General features: G+C 35.1%; 1 protein-coding gene and 1 pseudogene across 1 annotated transcript; both read right to left on the reverse strand.

Annotated features, from left to right (window-relative positions):
• Positions 1-18,837: 18,837 nt before the first annotated feature.
• Positions 18,838-20,855, reverse strand: LOC131848605 (uncharacterized protein K02A2.6-like). Its single transcript, XM_059198523.1, has 2 exons — positions 20,721-20,855; positions 18,838-20,430 (listed from the first exon to the last, which is right to left on the reverse strand). Exons 1-2 carry the CDS (start codon positions 20,853-20,855, stop codon positions 18,838-18,840), a joined length of 1,728 nt encoding a protein of 575 aa, XP_059054506.1.
• Positions 20,856-21,557: 702 nt separating this feature from the next.
• On the reverse strand, positions 21,558-22,934 carry LOC131848606 (uncharacterized; annotated as a pseudogene).
• Positions 22,935-23,404: the final 470 nt, after the last annotated feature.

The raw sequence follows: 23,404 nt of genomic DNA on the forward strand, positions 1-23,404 counted from the left end.
TATCTCTTTATTGTATTGTATTGTATTATGTCTAGAGAGTCAGCACTTTAGGTCTTGTGGTGATGACAGAAATACAGCGCTGAATATATTATCTGAATTGTATTTATTTTATATATTGTAACATATCGAGAGTATGCTTACCATCTTTTTTATAATCTTAATAATATTATAAAGGCCAAAGTTTGTGAGTATGGATGGATTTTTGTTACTCTTTCAGGCAAAAACTACTGAACGGATTTTGATGAAACTTTACAGTAATATAAGCTATATACATCAGAATAACACATAGGCTATAAATTTCATGCGAGTGAAATCGCGGGCACAAGTAGTAGATTTTAATGTACTAGTGTACCCGTCTGCGCTAACGATTTACACTGCCTGAGGTCAGCTCAGTCAGCCCATTAATTATATTTACAATTAGTTCTAAGACTATGAGTGAATCTGTTCAGTAATACTCATGGAAAATTTCCACTCATCCAAATCTACTGCCGGTTTTCTAGCTCCAAGATATGATGGCGTTTTGGTCATCTCACGTTATATTCCATTGTCGAGCAAGTTCGTTAGGGTGATGGATCAGACGTTCTTTGTATTTGTGGCAGCCAAATACAAAGAACAGCTGCTCCTGAACTCCGAATTTCCTCTTTCACTGTTCCCATTTCAAGGTACTTCTGGACTTCAGTGTTAGTTATACACCATGGTACTTGTGCAATGATTCTTAAAGTTAGCTAGCTATATACATCATAATAAATATGAATTTATTTAACGTCACTGTAATGTAGCAAATATTGAGTGATTAAACACGAGTGGAGAATGGGATGGGAAGTTACGTTTTTTTTTTTTTTTGCCTATGATAATGGAGTGGTGCACCTGCCTGCGCTAACGGTTTACGCTGGCGGGGCACCAGTGGAGGCTGATAAGATGAACATGAGGTCAGGTCAGTTAGTACATCGTGACAAATTCGCCAAGAATTTATCACGATGGCTTCCAGGGGGAACCGCGTGGAGGTCGACCTAACATGGTACATTGCTAGCAATGGGAGTTACTAGTTCCCATTACTAACAATTCCCTTCCCCCCTGGGAAGTTAGGTTAGCTAGCCCATCGTGCTGAAATCACCAGGAATTGACTGTAGTTCTCAGGGAGAACTGCATCCTGGTTAACAAGGTACAAGGGGATCATTACTAATAATCCTCTAACATCAAGTATTGGCAACCCGAGTGGCAACCCTGCTTTAGAGAATAATCCCTAAAAATCCCTCGGTCGAAGAACATTGATTTAATGTGAAAGTACACGATTCAGAACTCAGCCTTGAAATATTTCAGTGAGTTTACTCCGAACAAGTGTTGTTTTTGGTTAAACTAATTAATGTGCAAATTTTATGGTAAGATTCGTGTAAACCGATAAATAACATGAGCTGTTTGTTTGTATATACCCGTATATACATATATATACAAACAAGCTCTTAGTTTATAAATATATGTAGATATATTTCGTATATAGATACAGACATCATATCTACCATTCTACGTCACTGATTGCAAAATTTCTAAATTATTGATTAAGCTATAAAGCCTTAAGCATCACAAAGAAACTAACAACTCACTTTATATGGTTTTTACAAGAACCATTCTTATGGGATAGGAAAAATGATGTTTTTATATTACTTTATTAATTTCGGTGACATTATTATGCGTGAGATCACAAATAGTCACATCGCTACTGGAAGCATTATAACTTTCTCTATTAGTGATAGCGTGGGACGCTCCGCAGCTAGGTGGAGCAACGACTTAGGGTTGCAGGTAATAACTGGAAGAGAAGGGCTGAAGATTGTGTCCAGTGGAGTGCCTTGGGAGATGCTTATGTCCTTCAGTGGTCTGCAGTGGGCTGATGATGATGATGATGATGATGATGATGATAAATTTCCGACTGTTATCGAATCTACCTCTATATTGCCACAATATAATCGTTTGCCCTATTCTGTTAAAAAATACATAATATAATGGTAAAATAAAAGGGCAGTCATTACCCAACATTTTTAAGTGTCACAAACACAATATTAGTCATAAATAAAAAAGATAAAATAATATCCATAAAGCTATGACTGATAACTAAAAACTAGTATTTTTACTAATAATAATCACTAACGCATAAATAATAAATATAACAATGTTCAAAAAGTAGTGAATAATATCTGAAAACTTTTTAATAATGAAATTCATGTACCAACACATAAATAATAAAGATATAATAATATTTAGAAAGCTGTGAATGATAACTAAACAACTGTACTTCTTAATAATGAAATTCATGATAGCATCAACAAAGTCGATCAATTTACATTCAGAATCCGCGGTGATAACTTAAAGCAAAATGAAAACGCGGATTTTATCAAACAGAGTCCACTTCCGGGGAATTATGACTGGGAACGAGATCTTAAGATGGATTATAGACTTTTTGTACGAGGTTTATTTAAATGTATAAGCACCCAGGGCTCCGCGCGAGTTTTCTGATGGACTTTCAAACTAAATTTCAACTTCCTTTTTTACATTTCATTGTTTTGTTCGTGAATGAAGTACGTATTTTTATGCAAGTTTCAGATTCTAAGACAAGATAGATAGAACTATTTGAACAAGAAAATGTACTTTGCTGCTTTTTCATAACTATAATGGTCATATAAGGTAGTGTAATTACAGGAGAAGATGCATTGCGTCTCAGTACTCTAGAATAATTGAATCTAATAATAATCTCAGGATAATTCACACAGCGCCATCTAGTCCCAAGTTAAGCTAGCTGAAGATTGTTTTATTGGTATCAGATAACTGATACAAATACATAGATATTTTTTTCGTAAATACATACATATTATACATAGAAAACACCCAGACCGACACAAACAATCATACTCATGAATACAAATGTTTGTGCCGTGTGAGGACTCGAAACTGTGGTCCTCGGAAGTAAGGCGGTGTGCTAAACAGTTGGACCACCGAGGCCGTCAATGAGTGGCAACACATGAGCGATATCATAATGTCATATAATGAGTGGTTATGGTGTTGTTTATACAAGCATACGGCCTATCTAATGGAAGGCAGTGACCGCTTACCATCAGGTGGCCGTATCCGTCAGTTTGTTTGCCATTCATCATAATCTATTTCTTCCTTATCAAATGAGATAAGACGTCGGCGTAATATATTTTCTCTTTCAGTCATCCCTGTTCGCAGCCATCTTTTTACTCCCTTTCTTGCTATATCATCTTTTACAGAATCCATCCATCTCTTTTTCGGCCTCCCTCTGCCCTTATAACCATACATTCATTTGTAACACCTTCCTTAAATTATTATCTTCATTTCTACGCATTACATGCCCAGACCACAACAGCGGTTTCTCTTCAACCTCTCCGCCCTTTTTTGCCATTTAGTGAGTAATAGATTTTGCTTGTAATAACCTATAGCTTCTATAACTATACAATCTGTTTGTTTGATTATGGTGTATATCTCTCTGGTAACATCGTATTCGTATCTAGTGAAGTATTTGAGAGGCAAATGAGCTGTACCACAGTCCGTTGTTTCCCATTTATGACGTGAAAGGGTGGCCACCTGCTCGGTTTTCAGCAGTTTTCGGTTAGAAAAATATACAAGTAAATACAGAGAAAGATTTATTGTACGCTCTATGAAATATTGTGTTCGACATTGTAAAAAACTAGTATACATACAGCGCCATCTAGTTACAAGCTATGCAAATAAATATACTCGTATATGGGTGACAGTTAGTCCGGTACTTACTATACAGTGAATCATTAGCTTACTTATTCAAGTTACATAAAAAAAGCAACAATTTGTTTAAAATACGTCAGTCTCGTTTTTTCAGTATACATGGCGTCACTACAAAAATCGTTTGAATTGCAAAACAGATGTTTTTGCAGAGGAAACAGAGTCAGTAATGATTGCGCGATTCGTGTAATGAGTACCGTTCTATTTTCTACTGGTTTTACCCGCATCTTCGCCAACTTGGTCGGAATAGCTGTTGTTAATAGGTGAAGTTTTTTTACAGCACGGAAATCACGACCCTTTTGGTGTACAGTTAGTATAACAAACTAGTAGGCCAAAACGATCTTAATTCTAACAGATACAAATAAGTATAAAGTAGAGTTCGAGTTACGAACACTGATTAGACTATTTGTTCTTGCATTAGCTTATGTTGGTGGTCACTCATTTTCCCAAATTTAAATTTAAAAATATATCTGTATTATTGTAAATATATACATTATTTATTTGAAAAGAAAAGAGAAGAGAGCAGAGTTCCTTGACAGTACTTCTCATCTTGAAATCATCCAAACTGACTGTAAATTTGACATATCATAAGAATCTGTAATAGAAATAAAGATATTTTGAATTTGACAGGTTACACTCAATGTGTCTGATGACATGTTCTATCTCAATATAGTATTTATTATTCGATAGGTGAAAAACGAGCTTACGGCTTTCATGATGATAAGTGATTACCGCCGCCCATGAACACCCGCAACACCCGGGGAATTGCAAGTACGTAGTCGGTCCGTTGTTGGCTTTTAAGAGAAAATATTTTCTTTTCTTGAAGGTTTCAATAGCATATCAGTTTGGAAGTACTATTGCTGGACGGTGGAACCTGGTTCACCTGAATCACGACGTGTTGTGCATGGTAAAGACTTTCCGGAAAAACGCACGGCGGGGGACTTCCATTCATCTAGATGCTCATTATTATTTTAGTTAGATTATAAATAAAATACCTATGTTTCACGTTAGTGAAACCGCGGTACTAGCTAGTTTAAAAGAATTCAAAATTTCGAATCGGATTTCATGGACCGACGAATGAACGGACAATTATGTATATGGTACATTCGTGGTTATACATCATTGGTCGTTCATTTGTCATGTTTTTAATATTTATATATAAATATAAATAAATCTTTTTTATTTTATTTAAGTTAATTGGCTCATATTTAAGATACTCCATCCTTGCTATTTGATACTGGTAACAGGACGTCAGCTAATTAAGACTGTCTTATATTTAATTTTGAGACTCATTTCCAGTTTTATAGGAGCTGAGTTGAATTGGAAGAAACGGGCGCAGACTTTTTATTTTATTTTTATTGGAATGGCTAACAAGCTGACGTACCCCCTAATCGTCGTAAACTGTAACCGTCACCTATATATATGAGCAACACTTCCCCTCCGATTGGTCTCCCATCCAATTTAAATGGGAATCGAAATTACAACGCCCTGAGCCGATGTTCGAACCCGTAGCGGTGTCCTCTAACTAAAGTCGTATGCGTCAGGCGGGAGTTGGCCTTCAGCCGCCCCATAAGTCCTCCCGCGGGTTTGGAGTACCATCTGTACTTGCTCCCTATCATCGGTGAAGATGTAAATGTCAGCTGCAGCCAACAGCATTAGAGTAGTCCGAAAAAAAGGACGCGTAAACGTTGTATTCACAGCATCAGCAGTGCCCAAGAGTATATGCATTTTGAGATATTACTATTTCTGTTAATTTTTACCATACATTGTAGTTTAAGAAGTTCATTTCTCGTTTCCCTTGAGTAAACACCATACGTAATGTAGGTTTATGTGACTCTTTTCTAATATTATCATATGACGCCCATGATACCACTCATGCGTTGTTATTCCAGAGGACTGTTTGTTTGTGTTTGTGATTCAAGATTTAAGATTATTTATTTGTAAAATTTGCTTGATTACACAAGGAGGTGATATACATATATAAGGAATTTGTCGGACATGTTTGGCCAAGATAGCATACAATATACTTAAATGCTAAAATAAATATTAAATTTAAATGTCAAACAGTAATAAAAAATAAGAATGACGTCATAATAGTACAAAAACTACAACTTAAGTATATGTAGTATAAAACTAATAAAACATTTCGTCAGATTTTTTATCCAAAAAATTCGATAGGTATATTATAATAACATGTTTGTAGTTCCTTATATAATTATTTGTAAGCTCTAGTACTGTAGGGAAGATTTTTATGCATATATTTGTATACGTTCTAACGCAAAAAGATTAAAGCAGATAAAAATATATTCGAAAAGAAACCTTCCTCCTATTTGAATTCGGTTGAAAATAACAATAATTACAAAACAACGCCGACTTACTGTGGAGATTTGTGGAACAAGACGGCGATCAGTTGCGGAAATACTTGAGATTTTAGACATTTCAGAGGCTACATAAATCTCGGCAGCTTATGAATAATGCGTTATAATTCGCCTTCCTTAATGACGGCGCGCGGGTAACTTACTGAGATACCGATGTGAATTCCATGAAATGTTTGTTTGTTTTGAAGATCATTTGTGGTGGTTTGAACATTGAGTTACTAAGTGCCAATTCTATATCTATATTGCCAATAATGCCCAACTTCCTTCACAAAGGAAGATCTAAAAAATGCGATAGAGTGCGCAAAAGAAGTCGCAACATTCTGGAGAAAATATATTTAGTTGCCATTGAAACGAAAGAAGTGCCAATAATCTATATTTATATTGTAGAGGTTTGAACATTGAGTTACTAAGTGCCAATTCTATATCTATATTTTAGTGCCAATAATGCCCAACATCCTTCACAAAGGAAGATCTAAAAAATGCGATAGAGTGCGCAAAAGAAGTCGCAACATTCTGGAGAAAATATATTTAGTTGCCATTGAAACGAAAGAAGTGCCAATAATCTATATTTATATTGTAGAGGTTTGAACATCGAGTTACTAAGTGCCCATTCTATATGTATATTTTAGTGCCAATAATCTATATCTATAGGAGAAATCACACACTGCCATCTAGTCCCAAGCTAAGGTAACAAGACAACTGATAAATATACATAGGTACATTTTTTTGTCAATAAGTATTTAGAAAACATAAGTATATAATATACGTACAATTATACACAAAATAATAGTATCACAAACTTATGAATAACTCATCTTTGTACCGAGGAATCGAACCATTAGACTGAATGGTCGAATTATTAGAAAAAAACAATAAATTGAAACATAATTAAAAAATAACACATATAAAAAGGGTATACCCCTTTTAAAATAATATTTAATTTAAAAAAGAATGGTCGCCAAGCTACAAGCAACACATACGTACTGTAAATTAATAAATTATTTGTTTATTTTTTAAATAGTATCTAATTAAGTAAACCACAATCGGAATGCCAATATAACCACGAGGCCCGGCCGCAATGCATATTCGATGCCTATTAACATTAATGTGAATACTCCAATATGTACATAAATTGATTGACAAACGGATATTACAGTGTGTGGTGTGGCTCTGTAAATCTGGATATGTTTCAGTGTAGGAAGATAATAAACAGATATAAGATAAAATAGATAAATAGATGATCGCTTTATCGGTCGCTTTTGACGGCCGATGGTCCAGCGGTTTAGCATATGTCTTACTTTTGATAGTCACAGATTTAATTCCTTTTATGGTGCAAACATTTGTTTTTTCTCCTCAGAATAGAGTGTGTATTTTCCAAAGGATATATTTCGTTTTTGCATAAGCGGACTACAAACACATAGTATGGCGTTTTTCTTTATATATATTTAAACTGACAGCCTCGGTGGTCTAGTGGTTTAGCACACCGCTTTACTATCCGATGGTCGTGGGTTCGATTCCTCGCCCGGTACAAACATTTGTATTCATGAGTATGTTCGTTTGTATCGGTCTGGGTATTTTGCCATGTAAATTAAAATCGCTTTTAAAAAATTATGATTAATGTTAGATGGGCGAAAATTTAGGGTTATATGTATTTTTCAATGCTAAATCATAATAAAATAAAAATAAAATATAATGTCAAAAAAAATATTTAGGGTTGAACAACCCTTTTCACTTAGGGGTATAAAAAATAGATAGTAGCCGATTCTCAAATAAAATATGCATATAAAATTTCATAAAATCGGTCAAACTGTTTCGGAGGAGTATGGTAAGGTACTAACATTGTGACACGAGAATTTTAAATATAAGGTTTGTATTGCGTATCCTCTGTCTCTTACTAGGAATGGAAAGGGATAGTGATACTGTATCCCTACTACGTCAGCAAAGATAACTAGATAGGATATTTTATACTCGTATTTATATACATGTATGTTTGTAGCTTATACTTAAGCTAGTGAACCGTATAGAGTTAATCAGTCCGTTTCACACTTGGGAGTTTCTCTGATTAGGTGGGATTGATTTAGTTTTGTTATAGTCCAGTCAACAGTGAGTTGGTAAATAATTAAAAAAAATTTCAATATTTTTTTTATGGACGTTTATGGAATGATACTGTTAAACATATATATTTGATGTTTATTTTTTCTATATTTTTTTTGATTACTCTAATGCTGTTGGCCGCAGCTGGCATTTACAGCTTCACCGAACGATAGGGGGCGAGTGCAGATGGCACTCCAAACCCGCGGAAGGACTTATGCAGTGGCTGAAGGCCAACTTCCAACCTGACGCATACGACTTTAGTCTGAGAGCACCGCTACGGGTTCGAACCTTGGCTCAGGTCGTCGTAATTTTGATCCCCGTTTGAATTGGACAGTGGATCGATCGGAGGGGTTATTTTCTTTTCTGTAATCAAAAATATTACTGCGATTAGCCTTTGGAACCAAATTGTAACAAGTAAGCCATATTATAAAAATAAATTATTTAATTACTTATTGAGTCAATAGAATTGGTAAGGTGTATTTGATAGTACGGTGCGTTTTTGTAATGTCTGAACTGCATAGTTAGAAAATTCCTTCAAACTGATCAACTATATTCACAAACAGTATGGTCATAAAAATATAATATTGCTATGTACTTGGATCGTACATAGCAAAAATACCAGTGATAACCGAGGAGAAAAATAATAAAAAACAAATACGAGTAATTGTTTGAGTCAATATTGTTTTATACCAGTACAACTAGATGGCGCTGTACCAAATTCATGCATTATTCTATTACGCGCTGTTAAGATGTTTTTGTTACACTTTATAGAGGTGTGTAATTTGTTTTTGTTAATGGCTTTGATCAACATAATGTTGTAACGTCATAAGTGTATTTACATTCTATAAGTACAAAGCGCTGCTGATCTCCAGAATCCTCGATTTTGTACAATAATAATTATGTTTGATTCGGATTATTATCCACAGTGTTAGTTACTTTAGCAATGTTCAGTTTTATAGTTTAAATTATTTATAGTCGAATTTCGACCTCAGTGCGACCACCGTTCTTGTTATTTTAAAGTACATTGTATTTGAATGTTGATATGATGGTTGATATATAATAGATTGATAAAATTAATAAATTTACATATTGTCATAAGAATGTCATTAATAACAAAAATAAAAAAAAAATATCAAATATAGTCAATTTAGTACAGGCATTTCTCTATTAGTAGTGACTTCAATTTTTTTGTAAAGCAACTCAATTTATACAATAATTTAAGATCCTTCGGTAACCTATTATAAATATCACCGCTTGATTTCTTGGGCAGTGTGTCGTTTCTTGTTATATATTAAGTATCTTTTATTCGTCATTTACATATTGACTTTATTATTAAAGACTTTTTTTTTCGGCCGCGATGAGACATTGACACGACTATGTTTACAAACATGTCCTATTTGTATGTAAGCCATACAAGTTTGCCGTGTTGTTAATGAAGTATTGACACAACTCGCGCGGATGGAGTTTTCGCAAACTTCGCCACAGACAGACAGAAAAGTTGAACGAAGGTAACCCAAGTTTGTGATAAATAAAACATACCATAAACACTGGGAAAGTGTTTTCTTGTACGTTTTGTCGAGATGGAGTTGGCAAACTAGATACAAACTACGTATATTCAATTTTCAATAAAAGCTTATATAAATATAACCAGCTTTTGTCCGCGACTTCGCTCGCGTTAACTTATCCCCTTAGGGGTGGAATTTATCAAAATCCTTTCTTAGGGGATGCCTACGTTATAGTAGTCTCAGCTCGATCGGTTTAAAATTGACAAAGTTTCATACAAACTTTCAACCCCTATTTTATCCCCTTGGATGGAATTAATCAAAATCTTTTCTTAGCGGATGCCTACGCCATAATAGCTAGCTGTATTCTAAATTTCAGCCCGATCCGACCTGTGGTTTGGGCTGTGCGTTGATAGATCACTATGTCAGTCACCTTTGAGTTATATATATTTAGATATACAATATCACTGGTCAATAGACACAACGCTATCTTGTGTCAAGCTAAGCAGAGCTTGTATGTAGTAGTAGGTAAAGAACTGATAGTATACATTTTTTTGAGAAATACATCTAGACAAGCCGTGACATATTATCCTAAGTTATAAGAAGAAATGATATTTTATATTGTTATAAATACATTTCAGGACAGACCATTGAACTTGGCACCCATTTAGATCTCATCTCTTTTGTCGTAGAAGCCAACAATCAAGGCATATATTATAATATTAAACTCGGCTATCATTTCACATTTATGTTTTTGATGGGATTATAATATACATAAACAGAAAACACACAGACCGATTAGTCTACATTACTAACAATCCCTTTCTAATTATTTCATAGTATAAAACAAAATTGCTGTCGCTATCTATTCGTCCCTAAGTATGCTTAAATCCTTAAAACTACGCAACGGACTTTGAAGCGGTTTTTTTTACACAGGAAGGTTTATATGTATGATACATATACACCCGTGCGAAGCTGCGGTGGGAAGTTAGTAATATTATAAATGCGAATGTAATTATGTCTGTCTGTCGCACTTTTAGTATACACATAGTTTAAAGTATATAATTACATAGATAGTTTTCGACCCTGAGAAAGGACTACTTTTTAATGCAAAAAAAGAGTTGTAAATCTTTGAAAGGAGAAATGAAAGGTTGTATGGAAGTATCGTAATTTTTAAAGCTAGAAACTTGATCATATTATTTAGGCTGTTGAGTAAATATAAATAAATGTTATATTCAAAGTTTTTAAACGTTCTACTCCCAGGTGGGTAAAATAAAATAGGCTATGAAAGTTTGTATGGAAAATCATGATTCGTCGTGTAATCCATATTAAACAACAGGTTCTGTGATAATTAATAATAATTCCTATTGTAACTTTTACACGAAACATTGCCTGTTACACTAACTGATAGTCAAACAAGATACTTAATGAAGTAAACGCTTTAGAAAGTTCTAGATATACAAACAGCATCCGCTTGTCACTCGGGGAGTGCTGAGTCTTTGTCTTTACACTAAAATACGTTTTAGTTTTCCTTTGTGCTATCTAGTTTGAACCGGAGATATCTGGATGGAACCGCTTTTATCTGAATTGAATAGCTCCCGATACCACTGGTTTTTATTTCAAAGGATTTGGTAAGGAGATACGCAATCTTATTTGACTAGCCTTTGCATATTTCAAGTCTTATTTTTGTGTACTAATATTACTTGTACGTATTTCAAACTTATTGTATTAACTGAACTATGTACATTGTAATTGTAAAGATTGATGTCATGTATGTAAAAACGTAAAATTTAATTATATACATATAATTCTCAAACTCATAATTTTATGTTTATAATATTACTAGCTGTACCGGCAAACGTTGTTTTGCCTTAAAATAAAAATAAAAAATTGGGGGTGGACTACCCCTAACATTTAGGGGGATGAAAAATAGATGTTGGCCGATTCTCAGACTTACTCAATACTATCCCAAATTTCATGTTCACAAAATCAGACTCTTGTGACATGTAAAATCTACCGTCAGTTTGTAGTGCTTCCGAGCTAAGTACTCACAAGAAACTCAGCCGAGTTTCTTGTGAGTACTTAGCTTATTCTTTTCAAACGACTTTGTATTTGATTACAAAAATACATATTTATTTTTAAATTAAATTAGTGAGTATGTATAATAGTGACCACCAACATACTGCATTTTTGTCAAAAGGGAATAAATTAATCAGTAGCCGTAGCCAGAACAGATCAGTCCTCACAAGCAGGTAACGGTAATTATTATGTTATTAATTGGCAAAACATTAATATTTAGGATATTTTCGAAATTGGTACTGTAATGAATACGGGAAATATACTACTCAAAATATTGTACGTCTTGAATAGGAACTTATTTAAAATTGACAGCCCTATTCATCATTTCGACACTCTCGTAAAATATTGCTCTGGCTCCCCACAGCGATAAGCGGGTTCTTATCTCTTAGTCTATAGGGAATGCCGTCGATTTGCAAGACTCACTTGCCGTCGAAATTTAGGGTTGTCTCTATAATTGACTGGAAAGATTTATACGTACATGTAATAATTTGTGTATATATGGAACATACATATATGGAAACAACAATAATTGTGGCATTTTACTAACGTAATAGAATTCTAAATAATGTTTAAAATTTTAGAATTAAAGTGCTCTATACTTCTACTCAAGCAAAGTTAGAAACGAATACTGTCCAAAACGTTTCAAATTTGATAGTCGCCTGAACAATATATTATTACACTTAAATAAAAATTTCAACACAAAATTCAAAAATCATTTATTCATGTAGGATTTTTAGCCGCTTATGAACGTCAAGTATTAGTACTAGCTACTAATATAACGCAGAATTCTGTCTACCCAAACTTTTATTCCCTATCTCACCCTTTCTAGATTTCTTTTGAGATAATGACTTAGATAATATCACGCTATGCATATTCATGTTAAATGTCCTCAACAGAAAACAAATCGACAAAATGACAGACACACTTTCACATTCTATTACGGATAAAATATATTTATACATAATACTATCTACCCCACATAGTAGCTAGCGTGAATATAGATAGCAAATAAAGGATTACGTCTACTCAATATTCAACTAGAACATTACCAGCATTCTAGGTATTATATTCTAAATCTGGCCTCATATTATTCGATTCTAACGAACGATTGCCTGAAACAATGGTGTTCTATTGGCGCATTTGTCCTCATGCCCCGCCTATATTGGAATTCCTCCAATCAGAAAACTGTCGCGTAATATAATCATTCGACTGTAGCTAATAATGTGAGGCCAGGTTAAAGCTTGTCAGTAGATAAGTTCGGATCAGTTTGAAGGCCCTTTGGCGCGAGATAATTGAACCAAAGTTCCCCGTCCGCACTGAAGTTTCACATTCTAATGGAGTTGGAATAATATGGACTGATAGATATATTTGATTACTAGCTATTACCCGTGACTTCGTCTGCTTTTGTTGAGATAACAGACCGTACGTTTGTCGTTCAATTCTTGTCATACAATCTAAATAAATAAATAACCATGGACAATTAACACAACGTCATCTAGTCTCACGGTAAGCAAAATTAGTCTTATGAATACTAGACAACTGATATAAATAAACTGAAATTGTTTTTGTAAATACATACTATATTATGTATAGAAAACACCCAGCCCGATACAAGCAATTATATTCATGAATACAAATGTTTGCACCGTGCGAGGAATTGAACCGGCGACCATCGGAACTAAAGCTGTGTGTAAAAACCACTAGACCACCGAGTATTTTCGTAGTTTGTATAATTGGAATAACAAGGAAGCTGAGGGCTCACCTGGTGGTAAGTGGTAATAATCCACAGGATATAGGATGGTAAGACCTCTATGGTCTAGCGGTTGAGCACACCGCTTTATTCCTCGCACATTTGTATTCATAAGTATGATTAACATAAGATCTGGGTGTTATTTGTGTATATTATGTATGTATTTATAAAAGAATATGTATTTATAAATAGAGTGATTCTAGAGGAAGGTTTATATGTATAATACATGTATACCCAGGCGAAGCCGGGACGAGAATCTAGTTTTTTATATACATAAACTTGCTACTCGCCCCGGCTATCTATTAAAAAACCGCTTCAAAATCCGTTGCGTAGTTTTAAAGATTTAAGCATACATAGGGACGGACAGACAGCGACAGCGAATTTGTTTTATACTATGTAATACTTTATGCAAAATTAAAAGTCACCAGATTCACAGGTCGTGTGAATCTGGTGACTTTTAATTTTGCTGTCTAAGTCCGGGTAAGACAACAAACTAATTAAAACTAATCAAATATTTGTTTAATTATAAAGTCATTAAAATATAATATACGATTTAATAACTTATATAACGAGTAAACTGCCTATATAAATATAAAACCCTAGCAAACTGAAAACATTAATATTTTCTCATATCTGTAGCGACCTCCGCAAACAACACTTGAATCCCTAATAAACCGACTAATTAACGAGGTACATTCAAGCATCCAGTGTCACTACGGTGACAACGTGCATTTGTAAAAATCCGGGTAATATTTTGCTTTGGCAATATTCTTGCAGTTCATTATAGGTACATATCTTATATCATCCTCCACTGGTGTCCCGCCAACTTACATCGCAGCGCAGGCAGGTGCAACATTCATTATCAAAAAGAAACACCAAAACGAAAGGAACTTCCCCTCTATTTTTGAAGTTGGTTAATAAAAAGGACTTTAACCAAATAATAACCACTAAATAATTTGATAGAACACATAATGTTGGAATAAAGTAGTCCATAGAAAAATATTTAGAAGCATGGTCAACCGACAAACAAGTCAAGTGTGCAATTAGCGTGTAGTTTTATGATTATATCTTTCCCTTTCACTCGTATAATAGAACTAGTGTTAGAGTGAGTCAGCAAATGCATTCTGACATCTGAATATATGTAGAGACAATGAGAAAATGTTGAATTTTCCATTTCAGTAACGAAATGGGAAGTTTTTATATGAGATGTACTATTTCACTACTATGTTAAAGACTGTGTCAATTAAATTACGTTTTTTTTTTATTTTTATATCACGTAGGTGGCAAATAAGCATACGGCTCATCTGATGGTAAACGGATACCATAGCCCATGGATACCTGAAACAAAAGGGGTGTCACGTGCGCGTTGCCGACTCTTAAGAAATTTTAATATACCATTCTTGAAAAACCCGATGCCGTAGTCTCCCGAAGAAACCTAGGCAGGTAGTTAATTCCACAATCTAAGTATACGCGAGAGGAAGCTCCTCTGAAACCGCTTTATTTAACACGTTAAACGCCATTGTAAAAATAACAAAAATACATTTTTTTTTGACGAAATAAAAATCCTTTTATGACATCGGTAATAATTAAAACGTATTTATTTTTTAATTTGGGATTGAAATTTTTCATGAAAATAGAAAATTCATTACGGATACCAGTGACCACCGTAGCGCTGGACAAAAACACATTTTCTAATCGCGTGCGCCGCGAGGTCATGAGAGAGTATTGTTGAGCGCCGATCTGGTGATTCTAGTACTACAAATGTATGAAAAAATCACGCGCCGGCGCTCAACACATCTCTAAAGTGACGTCACGGGTGACATATGCGGCGCAAAGATCCAGACATTATGACGTCACCGGTGGCATATATACATGGCGTTTAACGTGTTAAATACAATTTGTACGACTAAAACAGCGCCATCTAGTCTTAAACTAATCAGAGCTTATACTATATTTGTTTGACTAACGACTCAAAGTTCAGTAGCATCGTCTATAAGTGTACCGTGAGTATTGCGTGTCGCGATATTTCGTCGGACAATCTAATGGCGGTAGTTGAATAAACTGCCGGCATCTATCAACATTGACATCTCTCATCACAGCTCGTGGAGCTGACTGGAGTAAGAGAATGTGGCTAGTGCAACCTAGTCGACATGAGAGACCTCTTTACCATAAAATCCGTGGTAAAACCAGTTTAACTCCATTAATATTGTGTTCTAAACACGAAAGTATAAAAAATTCTAAATTCATATTCAAAATTTCTTTATTCATGTAGGTCTATTACAAACTCTTATGATATAACAAATCTACCGTCAGTTCGGAATGATTTCGAGATGAGAAGAACTGACAAGAAACTCAAGTCGTTTCAAATAAATGTTGTACATGTTTACAATAATACAGAGTCATTTAAATTCCAATATGGAAGAAAAGAGTGACCACCAGCATATGCTATTGCAAAAAATTTAATCAGTGTTCGGAACCTGAACAGACCAGTCCCACAAGCACCATCCGTTCACGAGTATGACGGATAATAATTAGATACTAATAATTGGATAATAATTAGTTTCCAAAGCGCCATCTAGATCAGGCATAAGCAGAGCTTGTATTATGGGTATTTAACAACTGATAGAAATACTATTATCATCATCATCACTTCAGCTCGGAAGACGTCTACTGCTGAATACAGGATTCCTTCCCTAAAAACTTCCACGACGATCGGTCCTGCGCTGCTCGGAACCAACGCTTTCCAACGATCTTGACCAGATGTCAGTCCACCCTGTCGGAAGCCTTTTCCCGCTGCATCTTCTGGTCCGCGGTTGCCACTTATGGACTTTACTGCTCCAGGAAAGAAATAATATATTGAAATATAAAATCTTAGGAGACCTAGATTTGGACAAAATGGAAGTAGAATAAGGTAATGTAGATTGGAATGATTGTAATATTCTTACTAAAATACAAATGTTTGTATTATGCGAGGAATCGAACCCACGACCATAGGAAGTGAGGTATGTTAACCGCTATACCAGCGAGGCCGTCAAACAATATCGCTTCCATTCTGTTCATATCTGCGTCCCCTAAGATTTTACAAACTCAAATCTCGTCTTCGCAACAAATCGAATAAGTGAACGGCGCCTCATCCGAATACTGAGTGCGATTCAATACGAATTCAATTCCGATTTAAAAGCGGGGCCGGGTGTCTTCGCCTCCTATAGACGTCTATTAACGTACCTATATACTTCGAGTTAGTGTTGCCACTCTTTACTTTAAGAGAAATTGTTTTCTAGAAGGAGCATTGTGCGGTATGTATCATCTTACTAATCATTACATAGTATAAAACAAAGTCGCTGTCGCTGTCTGTCCGTCCCTATGTATGCTTAAATCTTTAAAACTACGCAACGGTTTTTTAATAGATAGAGTGATTCATGAGGAAGATTTATATGTATAATACATGTACATCCGTGCGATGCCGGGGTGGGTAGCTAGTAATCTATATATATATATATATATATATATATATAAATGAATTACTGTTCGTTTAATAAAAAAAAAATGTTTTCTGTCTGTTTATTCTTTCTAATTTCTGAAATGCCTAGATAGATTTTGGCAGGACTTTCACTCGTAGATAGCTAATATTATAAGGAGTAACTAGTCTACTTTTATTTTAGAAATTTCTGCTATTTTAATAAAAAATAAGTTACATTAAAGATATGACAAACTACTAAGTCGTTTTGAGGTTTGATGTATGTATTTTTGTATTAATTTGTGTGAGAACGAAAAAAAATATATGAATGTTTAGGTAATATGTGTAAAAATGCCTAATGTTATTCAAATACATTAAACTAGAACCAAAGTAATCACTGGGATTGTGCTAAAAATCTATAAAATCCTTTAATCCCGGCCACTGTGCTAGAAATGTTTAGGATAGCTTAAATTGTTTTCCTCGCTTCGAGCTTAGAAATTCGGTTTAGTTTTAAGTACAATGTTATTAGTTGTATAGCCTTTATTAACAAATATAATTAGATACAAAATAAAGACCCGACGACCTCGCTGCTGTAGCGATTTAATACATTGTCTTACTTCCTATAGTCCCAGGTTCAATTTCTTACGCTATACAAATCTTTGTTTTCATGAGTATGAATGTTTTTATCGGTCTGGGTGTTATATATGTATCTAAATATATATAACTCAAAGGTGACTGACTGACATAGTTATCTATCAATGCACAGCCCAAATCACTAGACGGATCGGGCTGAAATTTGGCATGCAAGTAGATGTTATGACGTAGGCATCCGCTAAGAAAGGATTTTGATAAATTCCACCTCTAAGGGGATAAATTAACGCAAGCGGAGCCGCGGGCCAAAGCTAGTTTACAATAAATGTTCCTATTTATTTATATCAGTTTTATAGTACCCATAATAGAAGCGTTGCTTAGTTTTGAGACTAGATGGCGTTATGTGAATTGTCTAGGGAGATATTATATTATTTGTATTCATGAGAAAGGTATTTGTTTAGAGGCTATTACAGTTAGGATTCTTACAGTATATATAATAGATAAATGACATGTTGTCTGTACGTCAGAAATTATTAATGTGTACTGAACAAACTAAATGAAGAAATAACATTATGTTAAAATATCAGTAACAAACCTCAATTAAATAATATATTTCATTTCATTTCAACCAACATCGAAACATGATACAAGATTAAAAAAAAATATTGCTTAAAGACGTGTATGTCTTCTATCCTGGTATGTGTCTGTCTATCCTGGTTCAACATTAAAATTTCAATAAGGCTTTATAAAAACTGTTCAAATATGCAAGTAGTTTCCGCTATAAAAATAAACTATATAAAATGTCAAATAATCTTTAAAATTCAAATTCATTGCAAAACAAAAGTTACTTTTATTTTGTCTTAATTAATTAAAATGGTATGTCAATTAACATATATGTAAGTATGTGTATTCATACATATATAATATGTACCTATACATAGTTGTATATATGATATGTATAAGGTGACACGGTAGTAATAGAAACAACTGTTATGCACAAGTACTGGTTTATTACTAACTGTGTTTGAGTTACAGGCTCTCTAACATTATTAGGAGGTAGTCATAATAATAGTGGTAGGTAGGTTGCTACACATCATCTTTCCACCCTAATTTTGAAACCTGTTCACGAGAAAAAATTTACATTTATTAAGTACGGCTCATTTAGTACATCTTACATTACAATAATATTCTTACACTAGTCTTACCAACTTAACTAACTTACTTAAAATATACAGTATAGTCTACTTTCTTTCGGGGCCTTTTGGAACGTCCGGGTGATGATTGCATAGACACCGGTTGAAAAGTAGATGTGGCATGCGGTATTTGAGCCGCGGATTCTTGTTGCGTCGAATCCTCATCCACACGTTCCGTAACCCTACAGTCACTATCATCACAAAGAACCCTATTTTCTTCATTTGAGGGCAGTACCTCGATATTTTCCCCCCTCATCACTACAGAAGGTTTGGGATCAACCAACTGTTGTGTTTGTGACACAGTGAGGGGTGGTGAAAATGAAGAAGCACCGTATCCGTACACGGAACGAGCTGTACTATTCTCCGGCTTTTTTTTACAATCCATATTTATTTTGCCTTTATACTGTAGTATTTGGTCCAAGTGTCTAATACATTTAGTATTTATATCGTGAATATATATCTTAAATAACCTATTCCCAATAATTTCTTCGACTACGCCTACTTTCCAATGTTCCTTCCTAGCGCTATACCAACGTACCAGTACCCTGTCACCCTTTTTAAAATGTCTGCAGTTTGTTTCAACTACGTCATTATTATTATCAGATGTTTTTCTTACTTTAGGAAGTATTAAATCAAGTCTTGATCTTAAATTTCTACCAAACATTAATTTTGCGGGTGATTGACCTGTAGAACAATGTATAGTATTTCTGTATTCGAACAAATATAATTTTTCCTTTAGATAACAGTGGTTTAAATTTTCTTTTAAAATAATTTTTAACATTTTTTTGCAAGTTCGAACAGAGTTTTCCACTTGACCGTTACTACATGGGTGATAAATTGGTGACGTAATATATTCAATACCATTACTGGAACAAAAATCTTTAAATTCTTTACAGTTTATTTTAACATCATTATCCGAAACTAATGTGTTAGGTATACCGAACACTGAGAAAATCTGTTTTAATTTTATTATGAGTGCTTGAGTACTGACGCCGGCATTCATATGAATACACTCAAGCCATTTAGAAAATGCGTCGATTACTACTAGGGATACCCGTTGCCCTATAAACAGGTAGTCAATGTGAATGCGACACCAGGGCGCGGGCGGCCGCGGCCAGGGCGCGGGCGGGGCGCGAGGGGGTGAGGGGCGCACACTCATGCATTGTTCGCACGCGCCGCTCCAGTGTTCGATATCACTGTCTATACCTGGCCACCACATTCTACCGCGCGCATTACATTTCATTTTCACTATACCTAAATGTGTACTGTGTAACTCCTGCAACATTCTTTCACGCAATAATAAGGGAATAACTACCTTATGACCTCGCAATAGCACACCATTTTCAAATTGTAAATCAGTTCTACATAGAAAATATGGAGTAATACTTTTACATTTAATTTTTCGCCAACCGACGTTCATATATTTGATCACCGTTTGTAATGTTTTATCATTTTTAGTTGCCTGTTCCACATCGTTATACAACACCGCCGACGAGGTCGCGTCTAAAAAATTTATGGCACTGTATGCGTCGAATTCTTTGTCGCTTTTGCATACTACATCTGAAACCGGCGCCCTGGAAAAATAATCCGCCACCACATTTTTTTCACTGCTAATGTACTGAACGGTGTAATTATATGCCGATAGGATAATCGCGTATCTTTGTAGACGTAACGCTGTCGTGGTCGGAATACCTATTTTACTATTAAATATCGAAACCAGCGGCCGATGGTCCGTCTTAAGAACGAACGGGTTACTTCTACCATATAAGTATCGATGAAAATGTTTTACACCGAATATTATCGCAGTGGCCTCTTTCTGTATTTGGCTATAATTCCGTTCGTTTTTTGAGAGTGAACGGGAACCGTAATCCCAGAGGGCGCTCCCGAAGTGTCGAGTTGCGATAATACCGCCCCGAGACCGGTGGGCCCGGCGTCTACGGTAAGTACAAGCCGCGCCTCGGGATCAAAGTGCGCCAGCACCCGTTCCGATGCAAGTTCAGCGCGTACGCGGCGCAACTGCCGCTCGCCCCAACCTAGCGCCATCTCTTAACAACTCGTGAAGTGGGCTCATTATACTCGACGCGTTCCGTATAAAATTTCTATAGTAATTAACTATATAAGAACCTTTTTACTTCTGTGACATTAGTGGGTTCTGGGGCGTTCATTATAGCTTTTACTTTTTCAGGACTTGTACGTAAACCAGTTTTATCAATTACGTAACCTAGATATGTTATATTTTTTTTTAAATTCACATTTGTCCTTTTGTAACCTTAACCCTGCGTCGTTTAATATTCTCAATACTTGTTCTAACCTTTCTAAATATATATATGTCATCTAACCATATACTGATACCATCTATGCCTGACAGCAATATTTCCATTGATTTTTGGAATACAGCAGGTGCGTTAGCGAGACCGTAGACGAGACGCGTATATTTAAATAGCCCTTTCGGTGTATTTATGGTTGTTAATACTTGTGAGTCGTCGGACAAGATAAATTGATTATATGCGTTTTTTTGGTCAATTTTGGAGTATTGTTCACCCCCACCTAGTTTTGCAAACACCTCCTCAATCCTCGGTAAAGGATATTTATCAATTATTAAATCTTTATTGAGTGTAATAGAGTAATCACCGGCAATTTTTTACCGTCGTTCTTCAACACCGGTACTATAGGCGTTGCATAATTAAAAACTGGAACTAATATACCTAATTTTACAAGTCTATTTAATTGCTTCCACCTTATCTTTTAGGGCAAAGGGTATGGTACGAGCTTTAAAAATTTTGGCACGGCGTTTTCCTTCAATTGTAATTGAACCCTAAACTTATTAAAACTACCCAGTTCATTTCGCCACAAATTAGGATATCGTTCCAGCAATGTGTTTACATTATCATCCTGACTCAACTTATTAATATTTGTAGTCAACATCAGACCAAAAGAGGACATAAAATCACGTCCCAGCAGGGGTGGGCCGTTTGAATCTACTACAAATATTTTTAACGGTTTGATTTCATTATTAAATGTAGCCTCACTCACGAAATGCCCTAATGGCGCAATTTTATGTCCATTATACAAACACATTTTAATATTACTATGAATTAGATTATGCATCAAAAACTTATCGTTGTACATATTTTTTGATATTACTGATACCCCCGACCCCGAGTCTAACTCCATAGTCACCATTTTATTACTTAATAATAAATCTATCTGGATCGGCTTATTATTAATTACATACCTTAAATTAAAGTTATGACACTCGCCACATCCGGTATCACTATCCGTATCATTATTTTCGTTTTCGATTTGGTTTACATAAACACTTTTATTTTTTTTATTACACATTTTTTTTAAATGCCCTTTTTACCGTACTTTTGGCACTTGTAGTTTTTATAACGGCACTTATCTTCGCTGTGGTTTTTTAAACCACACACTAAACAATGTAAATCGCGTAAAATGTTGATCGCGGCCCGCTTGTGATGCACACGCCATTCGTGAATTCATCCGCCATATTTACTGCCGCCACTGTTTTCGCCGCCATTTTTTCTACCTGTTGAGCTGTGCGATAGTTTATACATGGCTTCTTCTTTTACAGCCACCGAGTCTGATACTAGGAACTTCGCATCTCTAGCACATTCTGCCTTTTCCGCTATTTCTATAGCACGAGCTAACTTCAACTCGGAAACATTTTGTTCAAACAACTTGTCACGCTCGGGGCCAGACCCCAAGCCTAGGACGAACCGGTCCGTAAGGTTTGTGTCCAGGGCAACACCGAAGTCGCAGTAACTTGCTAATCCTCTTAGTCGTGCTGCCCAGTCCCCCAGCGACTCGCCGCAATTTCTTGTGGCGCCGTAAAATTTTGCTCTGTCAGCAAATGAACACTGTTTCGGTTTAAAATGGCTGTCGAGTAACACCACCAGTTGTACAAAACTCAGTTCCTCCAATTCTTCACGGTAAGCTAGGTTACGCACGAGACGGTATGAGTTGTCTGATAAATGCGTAATCAGTATTGCAGATTTATTGTCCTCCTTCACATTATTCACTTTTAAAAACTGGTCAATCTACCTTTAAAAATAGATACTCACAGTTTTTATAGTCAAAGATTAAATTTCCTATAAAAGACATTTTTAATTTTTATTGCAGGTAAGATCGTCCTCGTCGCCACTGATATGTATAAGGTGACACGGTAGTAATAGAAACAACTGTTATGCACAAGTACTGGTTTATTACTAACTGTGTTTGAGTTACAAGCTCTCTAACATTATTAGGAGGTAGTCATAATAATAGTGGTAGGTAGTAGCTACACATCAATATAATATCAAAATGTAAATTTATTTTAATTAAAAAAATTCCTTTACGAGAATAGAATGGAAGTAATATTTTTTTACAGGGTCAAAAAGTCATCTGTTATACTTACAGTAGTCCAAATCCCTTATTCTAAATGTGGACTATACGAATGTTAGCTCACGATCGCCATTCGACTCCTGACTGTTTAGACGAACGTGTCCAGAAATAGCAATACGAAGATTTAGTGTGAGCGAAAGAGATAACAAATATGCGTTTTAGAAATACAAATGTTGTCATTGGTTAGGGTT

The sequence above is a fragment of the Achroia grisella genome, unplaced genomic scaffold, assembly GCF_030625045.1.
Source record: "Achroia grisella isolate CSIRO2021 unplaced genomic scaffold, CSIRO_AGI_Agris_v1 utg5640, whole genome shotgun sequence".
Taxonomy (NCBI): domain Eukaryota; kingdom Metazoa; phylum Arthropoda; class Insecta; order Lepidoptera; family Pyralidae; genus Achroia; species Achroia grisella.

Excerpts from the sequence above, each read along its gene's own strand:
- LOC131848605 (XM_059198523.1), bottom strand. The coding sequence starts at position 20,855 with ATGGCGCTAGGTTGGGGCGAGCGGCAGTTGCGCCGCGTACGCGCTGAA. Across the intron at positions 20,431-20,720 it reads GGCCCACCGGTCTCGGGGCG|TACATTAGCAGTGAAAAAAA; the intron begins GTATTATCGCAA and ends TACACCGTTCAG.